This window comes from Argiope bruennichi, chromosome 6, assembly GCF_947563725.1.
Source record: "Argiope bruennichi chromosome 6, qqArgBrue1.1, whole genome shotgun sequence".
Lineage (NCBI taxonomy): Eukaryota > Metazoa > Arthropoda > Arachnida > Araneae > Araneidae > Argiope > Argiope bruennichi.
The window spans coordinates 55,872,163-55,895,645 of record NC_079156.1 but is presented as its reverse complement, the minus strand read 5'-3'; the positions used below and the strand labels follow the sequence as shown (position 1 = coordinate 55,895,645).

Genomic DNA, 23,483 nt, shown 5'->3' with positions numbered 1-23,483 from the left:
AAAGATTTCCTATTTAGAATATTAAATGAAGATTATTACACTTTCATGATTCAAATATATTATAATCAAATATTACCATAGTTAAAAAGTTAATTAGGAGATTAAGTAGTTTTTAAAATTAAATGAGCATATAAAATATAGATTCATTATAAAAAAAAGTTTAATGAAAAATTAAGAAATCGCATTATCGATATTGCAAAGAAATTTTAATCAAAAAAATATTATGTAGAAAAAGTGATGCATATTTCTGAAGTGAAGCTATCGGATCGCTAAACCAAAACAAAGCTTGAAAGCAGACCTGGATTCAAGAAAATAATCAGAATTTTCTCAACATGGATTTTATATATAAATTAAGAGCATAGTTTGTAATAAGTAATACTCAATGATCATAATAAATATAATAAAGATAGTAGAAATTGAATTTACGTAATCAAAACCGTTCAGCACGATCACAACTACAAAGACGATGGAACGTTTCTGAACGAAAATGAATATTTATTTGAAAGAAAATTCAAATGAAAGTAGAAATGAAAATCCAAATTTTCATTTATAAAATGCTGCCGAAATGAAAAAAGAAACAATCAAATGCCACAATCATAAATAAACGAGTATCGGCTGAGAATTCGAAACTACTTAGTTTTGAACTAATTAATAATTATATAACTATTTTGGATAAAAACAACTGTATTCGGTTGAAAAAGCAGAGGATTATTCATTAATTGCATTTATTTGTGAAAAATTACATCGCAAGCAGAGTCGTTTTCTTTTTAAATACATTGAAGAAAAATCCAATACACGTACCTCTTGACATTGACAAGCCATGCCTTGAATCAAAACCATCTTAGATTACAAATGTAAAACAAAATAATCCAGGAAATATGCAATATACAGGCAGACACTGTCTGTTTTCGAACGATTCGTAGGATGACGAAGAAGTTTGTTTATACAATTGCCAACGGAACCGTACAGGTTCGTGTACGGTACTCCGCTGCAAGCAGTCGGTTGACCATAAACTCACGACTACCGAGTCCGGTCCTCCTCAACAACCAACATCTGCGTTCCTTGTAGTACAGTACCGATGGTCGACAGTGTACCACGGTTTATTTTTAATCAATCTGAATTAATAGTATACCTGTCTTGTCAGCCATGACAGCTAGGCTGCGCCGATGTAGCTGCTAAATGTGCGCGTGAACATGACCTATGCACCGGTAGAAACGCGAGGAGCGCTCTTTAAAAAAATGAAAGAGGGGGGAAACTAGTATATAAATCAGATATTTGTTTGTTTATTTATTTATGAACTTACCTTTGACGGATACGAATCGGCTTCATTCAATGATTGTGTTTTTAGTTTATGCGTCAGGTATCTGAGCATTTCACTAAAATAATTGTGTTTCGCCGGCCACGATTGTTTTAAGTCGAAAGTGACTTAAAAGTAACCACAGGGCTACAACAAAGCGACGAACCGATTAATGCTTGCTTTCATACTGATCTAGTTTTTAAAATGTCGCCATGTACCATCCTTCATCCCATCTGTCGAAGGATACCACTGGGTTCTGCACTGGCAAAAAGGCAACAACTCAAACAAAAAGAGGCAGAAAATTCTCACAGTACTTCCAGCACCTCCATCTCGTTTCATGTACTGTATCCAACTCGCCGAGCGAGCGAGAGACCGCACAACAATATGAGCGGAAAGGAGGCAGAGGGCGCTACGATCGACATCTCTGCAAGATATGTCCACTTCGAAACTGAAAGCAGATCAGCCGGTTACTGGACCTTATATCTCTGTTAATAAGCACCCCACAGCTTATTTATTACACACCAGAAACTATTATTGACTAAATATTAATATATGTTCAAATAAAGTTATAGAACTATCTGTAGTAAAATATATTTGACATGGAAAGTGATGGTTTCCCCTCCGTAAGTGGGTTAGGCCCTGTGGCCTCTGATTGGCCAGATCTATTGACGTCACAGTAATCATCTAGCGCTCCTCTCAGCGAAAGATTTTCTCTTTTCTGTTCTACTCCTTTAAATCTTTCTCTGGCGAACTAAGTTGCAAAGGAGAGGAGGAAACAGGATTCTCTCTCTTTAGAACCGCTTGGGGGGAAGATTAGGAAAAGATATGATTCGCGCCTCAGTGATTCCGTGTTCCGTCCGCCCCTGCAAAATAAAATCGTTTGCTAAAATATGTTTGTAGTTTTCTTAGATAAAATTGGTTGTACCGTTTTACAAGAGATTTCTTAAATTAAGTGGGTTAGTTACTGATTTTAAAAGTATGAATGTGGAATTTTACTCGTAATTATTCTCTGCATTCCAAAAATTAAAATCGTCAAATTTAAACGCAGTTTTTTTATGGAAATTTTGGCATGTTTATTATTTTTGAAGAGATTTCTTAAGGCAAGCTTGAAAATTAGATTGTCAAATTATATTCAATAGTGATTCCGTGAACCACATGATATAAAATCGTTTGCAAAGTCAAATAGTTGTTTCTTAGGGGGTGGGGTGATTGAGGCTTAGTTTTTAAATGGTTATTTAAATTGTACAATAATAAGTTTAGCATTATTTGTAAAGTATTGCAGCCAGAGAATTCTACAATTTCTATGGTTCTTTTGAAATGCTTTAATTAATTTGTTAAGATTCGATTACCTTAAACATCGAAATAAATCTCAAAGAATCAAAATTTATTTTTTTAAAAAAAGGTATTTTTTAAATTAAAAAATGTTATTTCAAATGTACGAACGAGCAAAAAGTAATAAGTAATGAAAGTATATATCTATTCTTCACAAATCTTCTGTTTAAACTAATATGTTATATATCATATTTTTTAATCCCTCATGAGCACTCTGTTCATTCAGATTACGTTATTAAACATGATTGGTAATTGAGGGTGAAAATCTTTTCAAATGCATTTTAGATTCGATTTTCGTACTTATTTTAGGCAAATTAATTCCTAATCTTAATTTATTTTTATTCAAATTAATTTCATTTGAAAGAAATATAAATGTCTTTCAATTTTGATATGACCGTTACTATTATTATTCTGCTTGTAACACTGTTGGATTTTTTTTAAATATAAAATGTGTGAAATAAATGCTCAATATCTTATAGAGTAACCTGGTTGCCTGGCTAAAAATTCCAAACGATATTTTTAATGACATAAATAATAAAATATCGACCAGAAAAAGATATTTAAAAATAATAAGAGAATTTTTAGCAAATGCTATCGCAAAAAAAAAAAAAAAAAGTACGATAGTCTTTAAAGTTGGAAACCCATTCGCAGAATTAAGGATATCAGTTTGAATCCGAGATATGTGCCAAGTAATTATAAGTAAAATTTCCAATGCCTGTAAAATTTGTTTTTGGGATTCGAGCAATTATTTTTTATTGGTTTTCTTCCGAAATACAAATGATTGCTTGTTTAAAAATATGACTTCTTTCTCTCACTCTCTTTTTTGCTCGAAACAAAACATGCATATTAATATTACAACATTCGACTTAAGTATTGGTTTGAAGAATATGAACAATACAAAAACCAAAAAAAATCTGAAGCCGATTATTTTATTAAGTTGTAAGACTACATAAATTTTCTGTTTTGTGTATTTAATTCATTAATACTTTATATATTTAAAGAAAAATTTGAATAAAAAACAATAAAATTGGTAATTTTTGGCTTATTGAGAAATTTATCTGGATGACTGAAATTGATTTCTTTTTAAGAATTTGAACTTCACGCATTTGCTAAAAGTAATTCTGGTAAGTCGCATATATTTTTTAGCATGTTAATAGACAGTAGTTTGCAAATATATATATATCGTTCTAGCAGCATTACATTTTAGTAGTAATTATATTTTAGTTATCCATTATAAATTGATGGACATTAAAATCCAACATTTTGTTACATAGTACTCATTAAATAAGCTGCAATAACAAATTATTGTACTCTTAATAGTATTTCTAAATCGCGAATTGGCAACAGAATTCTTAAAATAAAACAAGCTGAAAATATACTAAAGAAAATATTTAGGTTATTCTTGTTTGCAAAATAGAGAATGGATTGCGGAAATCTTCAATAAATTAATTTTTGATAAATTTGTAATTCATCTTCAATAATAAATCATCAATAATTTCTTTAAAATTACAGAATTTTAAATCTATGGTACATAAATTAATACCCCAAATTTTTTAAAAATATATTGCATTAACAACAATTAAATTTTGAAAAAGGTTTTTTTTTTTCTGTCTTTCTTTTCAACTAGAAAAGTCTTTAAGTTCAAATTAGTCAATTGGATTTATTCCAGCTTTATCACAACTCGAATGCTATTTCTGGACGCTAGACTTCGAACTCATGATCAAATGACAAAATCGACGTTTGGATCCAGTGGCAGATGAACGCATTTTGCGACCTTAGACAGTACATATCATAAGACGCCATTTTTAATAAATGAGTCAGTTTAGTTTCATATTTCAGCGCATATTTATCTAATTAACATGGTAATGATTAATTATATATTACTTTCTATTTTAGTGGCGAAATTTTATGTGTTTTATTTATTTATTAATCGCCTCAGGCGACCACTTGGTTCACCAGGAATATAACTGACTTCAGATAAATCTTTTTTATCATTTCATTTTCATGATTCCACCAATTTGTCTGACATTAAAAGCAAAGTTGTTTTAATTATTTTAGTTAAATTCTATTTATCGTGTACATGAGCCTTTCTCATGGAGAGAATCCCATAACATCATAAAGATTTTTAAAATATAAATATCCTCCTGCTCATCTATCTTCTAAATTTCGCAAAATTATAATTTTTATTTGTCTTGTCAATTAATTACTCAGATATTAAACAGAATCATTCTTCTTTAGTTTTCAACAATGGAAGAAAATCACGTGATTAAATATTTTATGAAACAATCAAAACGATTAGAATTTTAGGAAAATAATGTAATCTATTATTAGATATTAGGCAAAAAATATTTTTTTAAAAAAATTGCCAAAATTCAACAAAAATTCTTACGATTATTAAATTAATATTATTAGAAAACATTTTTTTTATATTTTAAAAATGTGTAAAATCCTTTTTTGTGCAATAATAATGTTGAAAGTTATCGTGGAAAAACGCAAAAAATTCAACTTAATTTTTAAAATTCCGCTCGAAGTATATTCTTTAAGGTATATAGTTCTCTAATATATATACCAAATAAGTTATAGTATTAATTACCAAATTAGTATTAGTATTAGTTACTAAATTAGTTAAGATATATAGTTATATATGTACCAAATTTGGTAACTGTAAGTCAAATGATCTGGCCTGCAAAGCGCCAACATTCACTTACACACATTGGTATTTATTATTTGTATAGATTGCGTGTATGCGTAATTGTATAAATTATTTTATTCATAGAATGTTTTCAAATGTATTTATTTTACAACTAGAAAAAAGAAGTTTTTTTAATTGATCTTGTGTGCCCCATCCTTCCCAGCCTAACGGCCTTAGGTAGCTGCCTAATCTGCCTGGTTTGATATCCGCCATGATGACTTAAGACACGTTGGAGTGGAGTGGAAGTTTGAAGAAAGTGTCTTAATTTTCAAGTGTCTTACTGATCATTTAGCTATAGTCCAAAATCCTACAAAACAAAACCCTGCATGATCTTCAAAAATTGAGCATTAATTAAATAAATCAAACTGTGCTAATTGTTATTTTATAAACATGAAAAAGCAGAACCTTTAATCTAAAGAGAAGAAATCCATATAAAACGCATTAAATATAAATGATAAATTTCTCTTGCGAAATATCCATCCATTTTATTTTATTTCTCTAACAATCTTTTTAATTTCGAAGGTCGTCTGGTGAATAAACTCATTCTCAGATTATTAATATATACAATTTAAAATGAATACGTAAAATGATATTTAAATAAAATCTTTCGATACTTTGAAACTACTATTATTAAATTTTCTCAAAAATTGAAGAAATCAATGTTAAATTATTGTTGAGCGAAACATTCCATTAATATAAATCAAACTAAGTTTCGCGAAGCAATTTATTAGGGAAAATAAAATAAAAGAAATAATTTCTACTTCTCATGAATTATTATTTCGAGATAAATTAACTTCACTTTTATTTGATAATATCTTCAAAATTAGTTACTTATTGCAGACAGTTTATGAAAAAGATCAATTGATTAAATGTTTACGCTTGATTTAGATTATTCTAAAAATATGAATCTGGCTTATATTTAAGGAAATGGCTTATAAATATTATATATTCTGGATAGTAATTTCCTAACGTCTGTTCTTTTGAAATTAGCTCAATTTTTAAAATTTTCTGTTTAAATAAATTATGCCATTTGGATTGTAACTCAAATTATGGATAATTTACAAATTTATTTATTACTCATTAAATACTGTAAAGTATTGTTCAAAAGTTGTTCAAAGTTGTTCTGATATAAAGTAGTGTATAAATGAAAAAAAAAAAATGTGTAATCGAAATGTTTAGGAATAATTTTTCTATACAAATTTAATGCTACTAAATAAAATTTATTTGAAAGTAATAATTTTATTTTTTTTCCAAGATATCACTATTATATTATTTAATATATAGTATTAAAATAACAATTAATTTTTTTAAATTTAATTAAATTTTAAATATATGTTTGTTTATATGATTTTTATTAAAAGTGCAGTTTTGTTAGATCTTAGTGAAGACTGGTACACGTGCTCTACAAAACAATAGAAGGGCCACTATTATATGTTCAATATCTAGAAATTAAGGAAAGCATAATTAAAAATTAAGCATTTTTCAGCTATATCTTCTGAAAATATTAAATAACACAAGCGATTTGTTATGTTATCTTAAAAATCAAGAAACTGTTTTTTAAATGATGCCAATTTTATTTTCGTACTAGCCGCCTTTGGCGACCAGCCGGTTCGCCAATCTTAATGTTCGTTAAAATTTTAATAATTAAATATTTTATGCAATTCCTACTTTAATAGCTTCTTCATCAAAATATTTTAAAACTTCAAATTTTGATTATCATATAATTCATTCATAATATTATAAAGGCCTTCAGTCATAACGTAATCTGTATCTCTCTCATTTTCTGTTAGCACCCGTAGAATTTATGCTTTAAATTAAAGTGGAAAGAATGAATCTTCCATTAATATAATAATATTTTTTACTGAAACAAAGCATTTTTTTATAATCTGATTACTGAAAATAGAGTCACTCAGCGTTTAAACTTTATGGGCACTAAAGAATATTTTTTTAAATTTATGTAATATCTCAAGAGTTGGTCAACAAAATTTTCTTAGATTCATTATGAGCAGATCGATTCATTAACAATGTTTAAATTTAAATGCATCAAACACTAAGAAAATAAAACGAATCGTTTAAAATAAACGGTTGAAAACAGGTTTTTAAAAAACTACTTAAAAAACGTTGTACTTAAAACTATAAGCATATACATGTTGTCATGGCAACAATCAGAACAGAATGCGCATGCGTGAATTTTCTTCGCCGGTAACGTAACGCAAATACGTGATTTTTTCTACGCCAGTTGGGGTAACGCTATGCGGATTAGAAATTTTTAATTTCCTTTATTCTGTTTTATTTTAATTCAAAAGTACTTCAGAATGAATCTGAAAGATTGATTCATTAACAATGTTTAATTTTAAATGCATCAAACATTAAGAAAATAAGCAGAACCGATTGAAATAATCCGCCGAAAAATTTTAACCCTAGCCTCATTACTGTTGGGAGAAAAAAACAACGGAAGCCTTTCTCGTTTGGCGCTGGGGATAATGGAAGATTTTTTTGGCGGAAAAGTTGGCGGTGGGGAAAATGGAAGATTCTTTTGGCGGGAAAGTTAGTTTTTAATTAATAATTAAAATTCTAATTAAAATTTCAAAAAAAGGGACCCCAGGTGCACATTCCCGACCTCTAAGGTATACATGTACCAAATTTGATAGCTGTATGTCAAATGACCTGGCCTGTAGAGCGCCAACACACACACACACACACACACACACACACACACACATTGAGCTTTATTATAAGTATAGATATAGATATAGATATAGATATAGATAATCTTCTCTCTAATTTAAGTTTCTTTTAATTTAATCTGATACATAATTCTTAACAATTTTTTTATTATGATTATGAAATTGAAATTAATTGTACCGTTTCATCAAACATTCAATCGTCTGCTTTTGTCTTTGTTAGAATAAAGATTAGAAAGTGTTTCCTTTGGCTATTAAAACCGATATTAAAAATTTCGCTTCTTTTTTATTAGTTAGTAGAATATAAATTTTTAATTTACAATCACAATCATTTGTTGTTTACTCTTCCTCTAAATTTATATTTTTTTAGTCTCATGAAACATCAATGGGAAATTGGAAATAAATGTATTCGATATTGAGTAGGCGACTACGTTAAAAGGTCGAATATTGGTGAAAATGTCGATTTTTTTCCTGTTTAATATTCTTATTTTTTTTTTCTTTCTAATATCATTTTAATATAATGTTTTTACATTCATTCTTTGGGAAGTTGCATTTACCCATAAAGTGCATTTTAATGCTATTTTACATATTTAAATGTCATTTTCTCAAATTCGAAATTTTGGTAGAATTTTCTTATTAAAAATCTCAGAAATTAAAAATTAATGCCTAATTTTTTTTTCAAATTTGATCTAATAATTCCTTAATATGTTCTGCAGTATCTGGCTGCAGAATACGCAATCTGTTAATTTAGAAATTTTCTATGACTGTTTTAATGCTAATCAATGCAAAAAAAATGAGAATTTGGTGTTATTTTCCAATCGTATCTTCAATATCTAAATATTGGATAGAAATTCAGCATATTTTTTAAATTCAAGAACTAAGTAATGTATTCCAAAAGTTACCTACAAGATGTTGAACCATTCATTTAATAAACTTCTAAATTAGAAATTTTTGGTTAGTACCTTTTTTTTTTAATTTTAAAAAAAATCCAGTTTTTAAAATATTTTTAGCTTTTAACTGATGTATTTGGGTTTCATCTACGCTTATTTTACGCAAAAATCCAAAAATAAAGCTATTTTATAGCGTTTTTCAAAAAAAAATCATCGTAAACGTAATTACATACCTTAATAGTTTCCCGGTTAATAAAACCAATATTCCGAGTGTTTAACTAGTTGCAAAAGACGATAGGTTTATAAAAGTAAGAAATATCATACTTTTATTGCATATTTTAAGTACAAATTAAACATTTCCTATTTCAACCGATTTATATGCATTAAAAATGTTACGAATATAAATCGATTAAATTTGTTTGAAATTATCGTCTGATATGTTGATTGCCTGCATAAAGTGAATACAGAGTTATAATCGACTCACATTCATGAATTTATTTTTCATTAATATTTTGACAAAAATATGTTCGACGTTTCTCAATGGAATCCATTGAATCTTTAAAGATGTATGGAATAATTTCTTCACTCTCCACTTTATCATTGTTTATATTAACGGCAGATAATTTGATATCAATTAAGGTATCCGACTACGTTAAAAACACTGGTTTTTGACCACATTGGGGAATTCTTCTTTTATTATTATTTCTTGTAGTTCAGGCCTTCCTCTTTCCAAAATAGTATTTTCTAGGAAAAGGAAGGTCTGACCTATCATTCAGGAGAATTTTAAACAATTTTTTAGCTAAAATATTTCTTTAACTTCAATTTTCTCAAACTTTAATTTTCATAAAAATTCTCCACCGTTAACATGATATCTCAAAAACTAATAGAAGTATTTACATAAAAATTTCAGCGTGTGTTTTAAATAACATGGGTAATGAAATGAACCAAAAGTTTTATTGTTGGTGAAATACTTTTTCATTTATAGGTGTTTTTAGAAAAATTGAGTTGTAAATTTATGGAAAAAATGTATATATACGTCCGTTTTTACCCATAATTTCTTTGCATCTCAAAATGTTTCTTAGATTTTGGTTCATTTCATTCATCATTATATTCTATAACTTGTGTACAACGAAAAATAGGATAGCTGCATTACAATTTTGTGTAGAGTGTTAACCGTTTAGGTTAAATTTCATTAAAATTTACTACAAATTTTCCTATTTCTCAAAATATATTATATTTTCAAATAATTTTTTTGTATATATAGTGTTTATAATTGACAATACATCTAAAAATAATAAATCGTTTTTAAAAAATCCAATTTTTCAAAAATATTGCTTCGAACGTAGTCGGCTACCTTAATTTGCTAATTACAAATGATTCCGAAGTTCATGATATCGTTATCTTAGTTTGCATACTTCTCGAAATTGATCTCTGCTCTTAGAATATCCAGCAGTCTTTTTTTCAACACCGAAAAGAAAACGATGTATAACCGAAGCTTTGCGTTGCGTAAACGGGGTATTTAATCACTTCGATGATTGCGAACGAATCAAGATTTTGATGAAATGATGTATTAATGAGAAATGCATTAATGATATTTTACTGTCTGTCAGTATTTTGTAAAATTATGTCGATAAATATCAAGTAAGTTGTATTCTGATTTTTAATAAATTAATTCCATGGGGGAAAAAACAGATCTTGATTTTTTTTTTTGTTAAATTTTTAATCTATAATTATAAGACGCCATTTTTAATAAATGGGTCAGTTTAGTTTCATATTTCAGCGCATATTTATCTAATTAACATGGTAATAATTTATTATATATTATTTTCTATTTTAGTGGCGAAATTTCATGTGTTTCAGTTATTTATTAATCGCTTCAGGCGACCACTTGGTTCACCAGGAATATAACTCATTTCAGATAAATCTTTTTTTTATAATTTCATTTTCATTTAATAATTAATAAATCTAATAATTAGTAAAAGATAGAAAAATTTATTGCTATAAGTGAAGAATTTCTGATTATTATCAATTTTTTTTTTTTTTTTTTTTTTTTTTTTTTTTTACTTTCTGATTATAAAATATACACAGAAGAATTATTGGGTCATAGTCAAAATATTCAATCTCGAGATTTGATGAATCCTCTTCTTGCAAAACCGGAATGGAAATAAATTTTATTTTTATCGAAAACGATTTTATCAAGAAATGTATAATTAACACATTCCCTGGCATACCTTTTTAATTTAAATATAAAAAAAATGCAAACAATCACAAAACTTTATTAATGTAATCTATTAAATGTTCGAATTAAATATTTGCCAGGGCTATTGCATTGTGAATAAGTTAGGCTTGCAAGAAAAAGTAAAAAAAAAAAAAAAAAGAAAAAAAGAAGAAGAAGAAGCTGAATTTAACTTACTTATTTACAAGCGAGTTTGAAAACACGATGAAAATATTAAGTATGATATTCCACAACGTTAACGATACTTGAATTTTATTTAAATATATGTATATATCAAATGTAGGTGCAAATTTAAGTGTTCAGGTTAAATTAAATCTCAAATGTATTCAAAGCTATAGAATTATCCTTTTTTTTTTTTTTTTTTTTTTTTTTTTTTGTTTGTTTGTTTCATAAACCTTTTCTTTTCTGAGACTAGTTTTTCAAAACGAATGTGTTTGAAGATGCTATTAGAGATTTGCGCTCTCTAGAAATAACATTAAAAATAAAGAAATTTGGACTCCAGCATTTTTGAATATGTGAAAGCTAGTTTTGGTATCGTGGCTTGGAAAACTATTAATCTTGACAAAAAATTTTATATAACTGAGATGGATTAATTTAGTTTTATTAAAGCCTCAATACGAAACTACGTAAGAAATACTTTGGAGATGGATCTTGTAATTTTGAATTCTGCAACAATGTCAGCATTATATGAAGGTAACATACTCTATACAAATATTTTACATAAGTGTATAGCTATTTTCATATAAAAATGATATGTTTAAAATGATGTACGATAAAAAAATAAATGATATAATAAATATGTTAAAATATGTATGACAAAAATGATATACCATAGTATATTTTTATGCGAATAAATTTTTAAAGCTTCGTAAATTCTTTGATTAAAATCAAATAAATCACTAGTTAAAATCGGTCATCCAAAAAATTCTGTATGGTGAAAGATATTAAAGGACAAATCTGTGGAAGTGGATTTTTAATTTTATGGAGCAGGATTTTTATTTTTTACTTTTACAACATTGATTAGCCATTAATTTTGCTGCTTTTCTTTAAATAATCCTATTCCATGTTTGCTACACAATCTCGCATTTTGCTCTGAAAATAATTTTTTAAAAAAAAACTGATCTTTTGTTTTCATTCTGAGATGACGCTATTAAGTAGATTTAATTTGAAATAATTGAAAACACTGAGGATTTTTGTAAAAACAAAGTAATACTATAAATACTTAACATTAAATTATTGTTACGTGTCAAATATATTTCGACTATTGATTTAAAATAATGCGATAAAAAAGTAACATCATACACGAAAAACAGTCTCCAAGCACAATAAAGCATTGAAATTACTAATTCTACTGAGATAAGGAAGCCAACTTTTTTTATTTACATTTTTATGAATGAAACATAAACAACATTTTTTAAATTTAATTTTTAATTATTTATTTTTGTATTCTATAAAAATCCTAATTATCACATAATTTTTTTTAAATCTTTCTCGCATAAACTATGAAGCATAAGATAGATTTTAATTAAATTTCATCAGTTAGTTAGTCAATGTTTTTATTAATTAAAAACTATACTTCATTTACTTCTAATAGCAATGAACAAGCAAATAATACTGATAAATCCAAAATTTGTTTTATAAACATATTGAATATTGACAAACATGGGAAAAAAAGATATTAAAATATTTTTTTTTGTCTAATTGATACCGAAGAAACTTAAAAATAACTCTCTTTAACTTGAAAATTGATTTAAAACTTCAGATTTCTTAAAAATTTATTCAAAATTTAATTCTCTGTTTACTATTGTCGATGATGATTTAAATTCTCATTTCTGAATGGATGCAACATGCTGTAAATACATATTTAAATTGCCAATTCAAATGCTTAGATAAATTTTATTCCATTCTTCAGAAATCATTATTGATTTATTAAAAAAATGAACTTTTCCGAGGATTTTAAAAATCGTCTGCGGCAATTCTTTCGTTTTCAAGAAGCGGCGGAATTTTAAAATTCTTCGATGCAACATATTTTCACATTTTATCTAAAATTGTAGACAACAGACAGATTTTATATAGTTTAATAATTTATATAAAAGTATCTTTTTCAATAAATATAAATTCACGTGACTTGAAACAGCTGGTCTGATTTGAGATAACTTTTAAACTTTATTACAAATATTTGTCAGAAGTTATGAAAATTTTGTTTGTAAATATTAAAATATGCGGAAGGTTTTTAATAGAGATTTATTGAAAATTAATTAAATGGTTAATTTTAATTTAGTAAAAAAAACAGGAAAAAAATTTCATTTCAGATAATGCAGAGATTATAAGCTGTTTAATTCTAAAAACATTATACATTATTTTTAAAATAATCCTCTTTTATTAGAAATAAATGTATAGTAAATAAGTGAATAATAAATAAAATAACTTGCATAATATATAATATAATAAATAAATAAATAGTTTGCATTCTAAATAAGTGATTCAAAAAACAGTAATAACATTTACTCACAAAAAAGGATTTCATTTCGTATACCTTTACCATCTTCAAAGCTTCAATTTGAAACACAGTCTACAAAATTCCGAGTTAGGAAAAACCTTGAAACTCAGTTATAAAAAAACTCAAACGATAACGTAATAAATTGTCGTTGACAAGACCTCGATATTTAAGATAATGCTATCTCCTTAGATTGAATTTATCTAATTGAAGAAAACTTGATTGATATCGAGAATTGAATTCTAGAAATAAATATTTTTATCAAAAATATTGTTTTTAAAGGAAATATTTCTTTGGAATTTTCAAAAATAACTATAACAGAGCCTTTCTTATAATATTATGTTTTTTATTCATTTTAAACATAGCGAAATAAACTATTATATTTAATTTTATCGTCTGGTATTGTTTGATTTTAAAAACAAAAGCTTATAAAAATATTTTCATTTAATGAAAACGATTATTAAATATTATCATAAAAGAGACGCAATGTTATAACTCTTTTTCTTTGTTTTTCTTTAGCCTAACTCTCTCGATTCAAACTGAAAACAATTAGAAATTATAGTTGAATTTGAAAAGATATATGAACTTGCATTACGATGGCGTGAAAACTTTGTTCATTTCATGGTTTTAAAAATCTTAATTAAATAAATAAATTCTTTTAAATAATGATAAGTTTTAATTAATCTTAATAGGACAGCTTCGACTCGCCAGATGGAAGTAAGTACTCAATGCCTGTTCAAATATAAAATTCATTTCAAATATGTATTGTTTTTTACTCTTACTCTTAACATATCTCTAACGTAAAAGCATTGTTTTTGTTGTTTTTATAAAGTTATGAATTTTTGTTTTATTTTGTTTTTTACAGAATAATTCTAGTTTTTCCATTAGAATTTTATCTCAGTTTTTGGAGTTGATTTTATAAATTCTTTATTTTGTCTAATTTATTCAATATTTTTTTTATTTATAGTAGAATCATTCTGGTTCAATAACATTATTAAAGTATATTTAATCAGAAATGTTATTTAGTTTTATAAAAGAGAATAAGAATACATTTTGTTAATTGTAATCATACTCTTTATTCGATTAATATTTAGATTATACGGTTAATATTTCTATTAATATTATTAATTTAATATTTTATAGTTAGTAATATGTGTGTGCATATATTAAAAAATTTTATATTTAAAAGAACCTAGAGCTCGGTTTGAATTAAAAACTCTTCCCAGGAATTTTCAACCAATTTATTCCATATTTCGGGATTTTTATTTTTAAACTAAGAAAAGTTCTTCATATGATGATTGACTATTTCTTTTGCGTTATGATATACAAAACGCGCAGAATAACACATTTTCTATTCCAAAATTTAAAGACGATTTGTGTCTTTATACTTAACCCGATATTGCTTTAGGTTCGATTCCTCAATATTTATTTTATTTTTAAAATTTATTCTTTTATTATATTGCCTCTATAAAATACACACAAAAATATTAATTTAATATCGTCTCAGGATTTTAATTTAATAAAATAAATTTTTAAGTAAAAATTTTAAAAGTAAAATTTTTTAGTAATTAAAGCAATGGAAAACTTTGAAGTAAAATATACTTATAAGTATTTTTAAAAAATTATTTAAATTAGAGAGGGAAAAAAACATTAAGGAAATATAATTGATATCACTAAACAAAGATTTTTTTAAATTTTAAATTGGTATAAAAAAACGTTTTTAATGCATTGATAAATTCCGAAATTGCCATATAAAAATATTAAAAGTTCGACTAACTTTTAAATTAAAATTTTGAAAAATCTTTTCTTAATGAGGTTTACCTACCCAAGAAGTAAGGCGTGCAGAATTTAGTTGCTCTATGGTCTGCCCTGTCAAGTATTTTGAAAGCGATTTCTTTATCATTCTTATTGCATCACTCAGTTTGTAGATAGACTACCAAACTATAAACATTATCATACTAAAACTTTTTCAGATCTGCAAATGCAGCGCAAGATGATGATGCATCTACAGGATATTATACAATTCAATATTTGATTACATATTCAAAAGTTGCAATCATATATCAAAAGTTGCAAGTTTTAATGAATGATTGCAACTTTTGATGAATGATATGATATGATTGACTTCATCATATCATATCATTCATCAAAAGTTGCAATGATATGATATACATAATTTATCTATAATTTTGTTTATCATATCATTGCAACATTTGATGAATTTTTCACTTTTGAAATGGGAAAATATTCCGTTTGCCGCTAAAGCGAAGAATTACCCAAAATTTGACCTGATCATAGTTTTAATTAGCGGAATTGTTCTCTTTTATTCCTCTGACTTTCGCCACATTTCCATGTTAGGATGTTTTAGTGTTTAGCTGCTGATATAGGCATTTAGAAAGAGAATCGATGATATATTTTGTACTTATTTCCGTTTCAGATGCTTTTTTTTTTTTTTGGTACACGCCTAGGCGAAAAATTTGATACTAATCGACTATTTTGATATCGAAATCAATTCCGAAGTTCATCAATGGTGATTTTGAGGTATTGCCTTACACACACTCACACCACAACACATTACACCACTTGACAAACTCCTTTCAGATCACAGCAATACCGCATTAGTTACTCGAATTTTCCCATAGATATACCAACAGAGAGCCAATAAATTGATGAATTTGTCCCAAATTGATATGAATTTTCAACTCTGACGCAAAGATCTCTAGCGTAAAATCATTACTTTACGTTGCTGTGTTTTTTAATACACTCGAACAAACGGAATTGATGAACAAACGAATTATTGAAGTAGTAAGAATTGACAAACCGTCAATTCTTATAATTTTATCGTATACCAAGAGAAAGTATCTTAATCACTAAAAAATTCGATCTCGAGATTTTGACGAATCTCCTTATTTCAGACATCTCTGAAAAACTCATTTTGTCTGTCTGTCTGTCTGTGAACATGATAGAACAAAAAATCCTTGAGCTTGATGGATGAAATTTTGTATATGGACTTTTTGAATATGGAACAAATTTGAAGATATCTATCAAATTTTGAAAGAAATATGTCTATCCGATGTCAGTTAAATGTAATAATGACTATAAAATTACGAATACTGTATAGATAAAATTTGGTACACAGATTTAAAATCTGAAGAGTAGATACTCATCGTCTATGGGATCAAATCTATCAAAGGACTGACTTTTTTGTGGGTTTATACTTTCTCAAGCGTATAAACGAGTTAACTTACAAACTCAATGACTTAAATCTATGAAATTTGTTATGTGATTTTGTGATTATAATTGTATATCTGTATCAAATTTTGGTTTCGTTCGATAAGAAACAATGTGTCTAATATACAAATTCGTTTTTCGGGTACTAATTGTTAAATGCCAGGATTAGTCGCCAAAACCAAATGCCAAATATAACGCCAAATTCACGCCAAAGATCACTTGTCATTGTTCACCAATGCCAGGCAAGGAATCCATGGCCTTATCCAAAGACTACAACTTTAAGCTTCATTAGAGAATATACCAGATATCTTAGAAGAAATATTCCACTGCCGAAATAAATTCTGTCTATAATTTCGCACAAATCAATTCCAGTGGCAAACACACGTCAAATTTAATTCTTGATTCTTATGGTCTTTTTTTTTTTTTTTTTTTTTTTTTTCCTTCTTCTTCTTCTTCTTTTTTTTTTTTTTTTCTGTTTACTTATAAATAAAAGAACTGATAGACAGACTTATAGTACATAGTATATGTTCGTTCCAATTTTGATGGTGTAAGGACCAGGCAACAATGTAAAGATCACATATCATGTCAATCGCGCTTTTATTTAGAGCGTAGTATTTAAAAACGAAAAAAAAAAAAAAACGGTATAAACCTAAAAATTGTTTTACTGGGCTAATTGTTTTATTATATACTGGGAGCTCTAAAATATGGAAGTTTATCAATAGAAGCGGAATGTTTTGGCGATTTCTAACTTTCTTCCCTTTCTACACAATGTAAATTATAAAATTAGAAAAAAAAAAGCATATGATTTCATTTCTAACACGCATATGATTTCAATGAAGGACATACATACAAAGTAATAACAGCCTAAAAATTTAAATTAATATTTTTTTATCTTGGAACCTACTTATTTAAGCGAAGACTACATTCAACAACCGCATTTCTCAAAACATCTAAACCTAATTCTTAAACGATTTACAACAGAGTGTTAACCACTGTCATTGAGCAAAACACTTATCGAAATAAAAATTCGCAAATTTCTCTCAGGAAACCTGTCCTAATTGTGCAAATTCTATTTTGCCTTAGACTTATTGTTTGCAACTTGCCGTTTTAAATTCCGTTTCCTGTAATTTCCTATGCTGAAAGGACAAAAACATGTCTTCACAGACAGCCGTAAACCCACTTTTCTTTTGTTTGGTATTTAATGCCTAGTCTTAAGTAGTTCAGCACGAAATATGCATTTTCGCTTGTATGTTGGGGCCAAACTGATAATAGCAAAGAAATTATAAGAGGCTAAAGTATCGGTTTCCTGCATGGCAATTTTCATTGCTGTTTATCCCCACACCACATCCCCCTTCTATCCCTCTTTGGGAAAACCCTTGTAAATTTCAAGAAATGAAAGGTTTTCCCTATAAGTTATGAGTGCGTTTATGACACGAAAAAAAAAACACATGGCACCAAAACAAACAAACAAAAAAAAAAGTAAAATATTGGATAAAAGTAATATTGAAATAAACCAGAATTTTTTTCAAAATTAATTAATAATGCATAGTTTAGTTTAAATGAAATATTATGTAAAATGTAAGGAAATTTGGTACTTTAAAACATTCCTAAAAATTAACCAAATTTGTTTCTTCAGTAGTTACTTTATATAAAGTTTGTAACTTGTTATATAAAATAACTACTCAAAAAATAAAATATAAGGTAAAATATTATATAGAGTAAATTTTTATGTAAAATTTACTTATTACGTAAATTTTAAACAATATAAAAAATAACGAAACAAAATTTTTTCTGCTATTTTTATTTCTGGAATACGAATTTTACAAAAAGAAACTTAGGTCTCGAAGATTTGAAATTTTTATACATAACTATGCATCAGACCGGCTCAGAGAAGAAAAGAAAAATAATTTTTTTTTCTCACATACGAAGAAAGAATGAAAAAGCATTGCAATTGTCAAAATAATTAAAACTTGAGATATTGACATATCTCCACGTTTCAAACCTTTCTATGTCCTAAAAATACATTTTACAAATACATATACAAAAATACAATTCATACAAAAACGCTTTGAGCTAGGTGGATGAAATTTGGTATATGGAATTACAACCAAATTTGCAGATTTTTGTCAAATTTTGAATGAAATCCATTCACAGGAAGTCGGTCTATCTGCCTCTTCGATTACGCGTGAACTTAGTAACTACAAAACGCAAAGAGCTAGGTACATAAAATATATTACAGAGATTTAGCGTATAAATATGTATGTGGCCATACTAATTAAAAAACGTCTATAAGCTGGATGGAAGAATTGTAGCATACGGCCCGCAATATGTGTGTGTGTGTGTGTGTGTAAACCTATGAGGAAATTTGGAATAAATTTGTGCTTATATTGACAATTTAATTATCTTTCTATTTTATCTTATTTGGATTCACAAATGCAATTTACTTGTTCTTTTAATTTAATAGGAAATACTCGTTTAAAATGATTTAACCCTTTAAAGGGCCATTTTTTTCTAGTCATATTATGTTAAAATATTTTTAGGCTTGAAATTAGAATAAGAAAAGGGATTCATTTAGCTTATTAGATAAATTTAATTTGATTCATTAATTCATTTGGTTAATTTATAATTAAGTAACAAATCAAGACACATCATTTTGTGTGAGATAAAGAATTGAAGCATCTAAGTTTCTGTCTTTCTAAAAAAATTTGTCTTAACTTATGCCAACCTACATAATTTCATGCAAAGATTGATAAATTTGGTGGGAAGCGTACTTCCCACGACCCTAGAAAGAGTTAAAGAAGAATCCGATTTTTTCCCGAAATATTATAGCATAATAATTCTTTACGTTTTTTTTTTTAATTCATAGGTTTTCATTCTATTTTTAAAATTTAATTTTCATTATATAGCAACGATAATTTTTTAAAAAATTCCTTGAAACTGTAGTAATTATAACTTAGACCTGAATCCTCGTGCATGGTCTCCCCACAACTTTCTCGCATACTCTGTAATGAATGTTCTTGTATATTATTTACCGTATAGCATTGGCGAACAATAGTTACGAAAGAGACTATTTTTGGCGATTTTTTGGGGAAATTAATATATGAGGGGAATTAGGGAATATTTTGGGATATGAAGTCAATACAAAAGCATTAGAAAACCGAATGCGAATTTTGGGTACTTTTGTTCAATTAAAGTCAGAATTTGACAGAAAAGGGCAAATGTGGGAAATTTCAAATAGAAATTTTATATATTGAAGTCGTTGCATTTTTAATTTATCTCATTTGCATGCTTGTGAAAATGCATATCAATGGACTATCAATCTCTTGACAGATTTGGTTCCAAATTTAAGATTTAACATCTACAATTTAGATGTTAAATCTATGTACCCAATTTTATCATTTTAACTCTCTTCATTTTGTAAATCTTGTGTTAACTTATATTTGGACATTGGATTTCTCTGAATAGATTTCTTTCAAAATTTGATAGAAATCATATACCAAATTTCATTTATCTACCTCATCTCCTTTTTCAATTATCGAACACATATATTTAATTATTGTGTGGAAACATAATTCCAAAAATGTGTTTTTCAAACTCAGGAAATCTGAAACTTGGAGATCTGTCCAAATTGAAGTTCAAATTTTTTGCAAATTACAATACATTTTTTTTTTTTTTTTGATATTTCGTATTCTAGAAAGTAAAAATATATTTAGTATCATAAAAAAAGTATTATGTATTAATCTAATTACTAAAATAAAAAAAAATATTTTCGCAATGATACTGAAAATATATTTTTTGAATTAATTAAAATTAGAGAAAAATATTTCACGTAAATGAAATTGGCATCACTTAAAAATTTATTTTTGATTTGTAAAGAGAAATAAAAATCGTTTTTGAGCAATAATGAATTCTGAGGTTATTAAGGAGAAAAACTGATAAATTGTAATTAAAAATATAGTACAAATTTTGAAGGAAAAAAACTGCTCTTAATGGACATTTTGGACCCAAGAGATGCCAAAACTTGGAAGTATCCAATTGGGTAATTCTAAGTTCTAGTCTGCTTTGAAAGGAGTTTTGCACGATTTTTGCATCACGCTATCTGTAAATAGAATGCCAATCTGCAGTGATTATCAGATTAAAATTCTAATGCTACATTGTTCGAAAATTAATGAATATATAATATATAACTTGTTGCGCAACGGATAACAGCTCAGGAATTTTGCATAGCAAACTGCATAGAGTTGATACAATTTTCATAATCTTCTGGAAATCCATAAAATGAATGGTAGCACCTAATAGAACATCTAAACTATATGTCTAACATGATTTTAAAAGAAAATGTTATTGAATTTACCTTCTCTTACATGAAGTATTACAATGGGAAAGTATTGTAATCTTTTTGAAAATTCGAACTCGGGATTTCCACAGACACCGCCTAAATCAGAAAAAAAAAAAAAAAAATTGCAATTATGTCTACCCGCTTATAAACACGATAACTCAGTCGACAGGTCTCACCGACACTTTCTCTCAACAATAATTACAAAAAAGCCTATTAGAATATGATTTTTTGGTGTCTTCTTAGCGCCCAAACATTCGGGTGCGTTAATGCAAAAGTAACAGAAAATCGGAAATGTATTTTGGACACCCTTTCCCTCTCTTATTTAAAAACCAAAATTTGACCAGAAATACGGTTTGCAGTTACAGAATCACATACCGAATTTCGTATATTTAAATAATTGTGTTATTGAATTATCACATTCATCTGCTTTTGGAAGTGCAGAGAGACAGACGGTCAACATGGATTTGGATTTGAAATTTTATATTCATTTAATATCTATACTTTAGATATCAAATGTGTGCACCAAATTTTATCCACGTAGCTAGCTTCGTTTTGTAGTTATCATGTTAATGTATGTTCTATTACTTGGACAGATAGACTTTCTGTGAATGCATCTCGTTCAAAATGTGATAGAAATCTGCAAATTTTGAGTATAAATTCTGTGCCAAATTTCATCCGTCTAGTTGAAAGCGATTCTGAGTAATCGTGTTCCTAAACAAACAGAGATAATTCTAAAAATGTGTCTTTCAGACCCAGGGTGGTCTGAAAATTAAAGATTTGTCAAAATCTCGAATTTGAATTTTTTGGCAATTACAATACTTTTTTTTTTATGTTTCATATATGAGAAAGTACGAAGACTTTGAGCTAGATTTATGAAATTTAATATATGATCTTAATATCAAAATTTGCAGATTTCTGTCAAATTTTGAACGAAATCCATTCACAGAAACTTTGACGGTCCAATTGCCGATAACAACACGATACCATCCAAAAAGAACTTCTTGAATATATCTTGGCTTGATATTTGGCTCACAATCTTTGATCTATATCAAACTCTTAACAAATCCTTCAACAGATTGACACTTTATTCATTACTTTAACATGCATGTAAAAGATAGGTAAAACGCAATGCCGTAGAAAAATTTAATTTAATATGTGATCCTAGCGCTAAAATTGTAACCCTGAGTTGAATTTGGAATTTTGTCGGTCGAAAAAAAACACGTCTAAAACACACATTAGATTATTATTATTATTTTTAATTTACACTAAGAAACATAAAGGTTCAGGTGCGGGACTTGGAAATTAAATTCTGAGCTATCGTAGCAGTCATAATTTCCCATTTGTTATGTTGAAGAGAGGAAAGGTCGTAATGCTTTTATTAGAGATTATGCACGAAAGATTCGGAGAGACTACTCCAGCTGGTTTTCAATGCTTACAATGTTAGACTTTTAAGTAACGTTTTTAAAAATATTATTTTAAAATTCGAACTAATTTATCGAAGTAACACTTCTAATTCTTCAAAAAAAAATTGCATGGTATTAATTCAAATACATGAGATAGTAGTATCAATACAGGTGCTGTTTTATTGTAACGTTGTAGCAGAAATAAAATGACAAAGCTATCAAGAACATAATACGAACTGATCATGACTCTCTCTCTCGGATAATTGAACCTTCTTTTCAAGGTCACTCGAAAGCCAATTCAAAACGTCCGTCCTAAATATAGAAGACGTAGGGAAGAAGTCGAAACTTGGGCTTCTTTAATGAACACAAAGGATTTCTATAGTCTTTAAATTATCTTTATTGTTCATAAATTTAGCGAAGTGAATTACGAATCCGTTTTTTATGGAGTCATTTGATGAAATGTTCTCGTAAAAGCAGCAATGAAGATAGAAAAAGTAACAAAGCTTATACCAGTCGCTATATGAGCCATTTAACACAGGATAAATTTGCTGTTTAAAAAATTGAGACGTAGACATCATGGAGTGAATAAAACGAAATTGACAATGGAAGTTTGAACCAAATCGACCTAAAAAAAGGAAACACGAGAATAATACGTAATATGTAATATTACGAATTACGTTATATGTAATACACGAGAATATTACGTAATATTAATTTTCAGAAATTGAATCAGTCGCTTTTGGAGATCACTAAACAGTTCGCCCATCAAATTAATTGCTATAATTTAGCTATGTCATCCGATTTGAACTAGATCTTACCAGAAATATATCGTCTTTATATTAATATCTGTGCTCTAGGTTACTTGCTGTCTTGTTTTGTCTC

General features: G+C 27.4%; 1 protein-coding gene across 3 annotated transcripts in view; it reads right to left on the bottom strand.

Annotated features, from left to right (window-relative positions):
* The window catches only part of LOC129971488 (uncharacterized), an 89,890-nt gene extending 88,228 nt beyond the window's left edge, over positions 1-1,662 (bottom strand). For 2 of the 3 annotated variants that reach the window (XM_056085306.1, XM_056085308.1), the window contains exon 1: positions 1,304-1,662. In XM_056085306.1, the coding sequence (XP_055941281.1) occupies positions 1,304-1,372 (69 nt within the window). In that variant the 5' untranslated portion in view covers positions 1,373-1,662. Of the gene's footprint in view, positions 1-801; positions 1,034-1,303 lie in introns of those variants that run through there. The other variant, XM_056085307.1, reaches the window with a different exon arrangement.
* Positions 1,663-23,483: the final 21,821 nt, after the last annotated feature.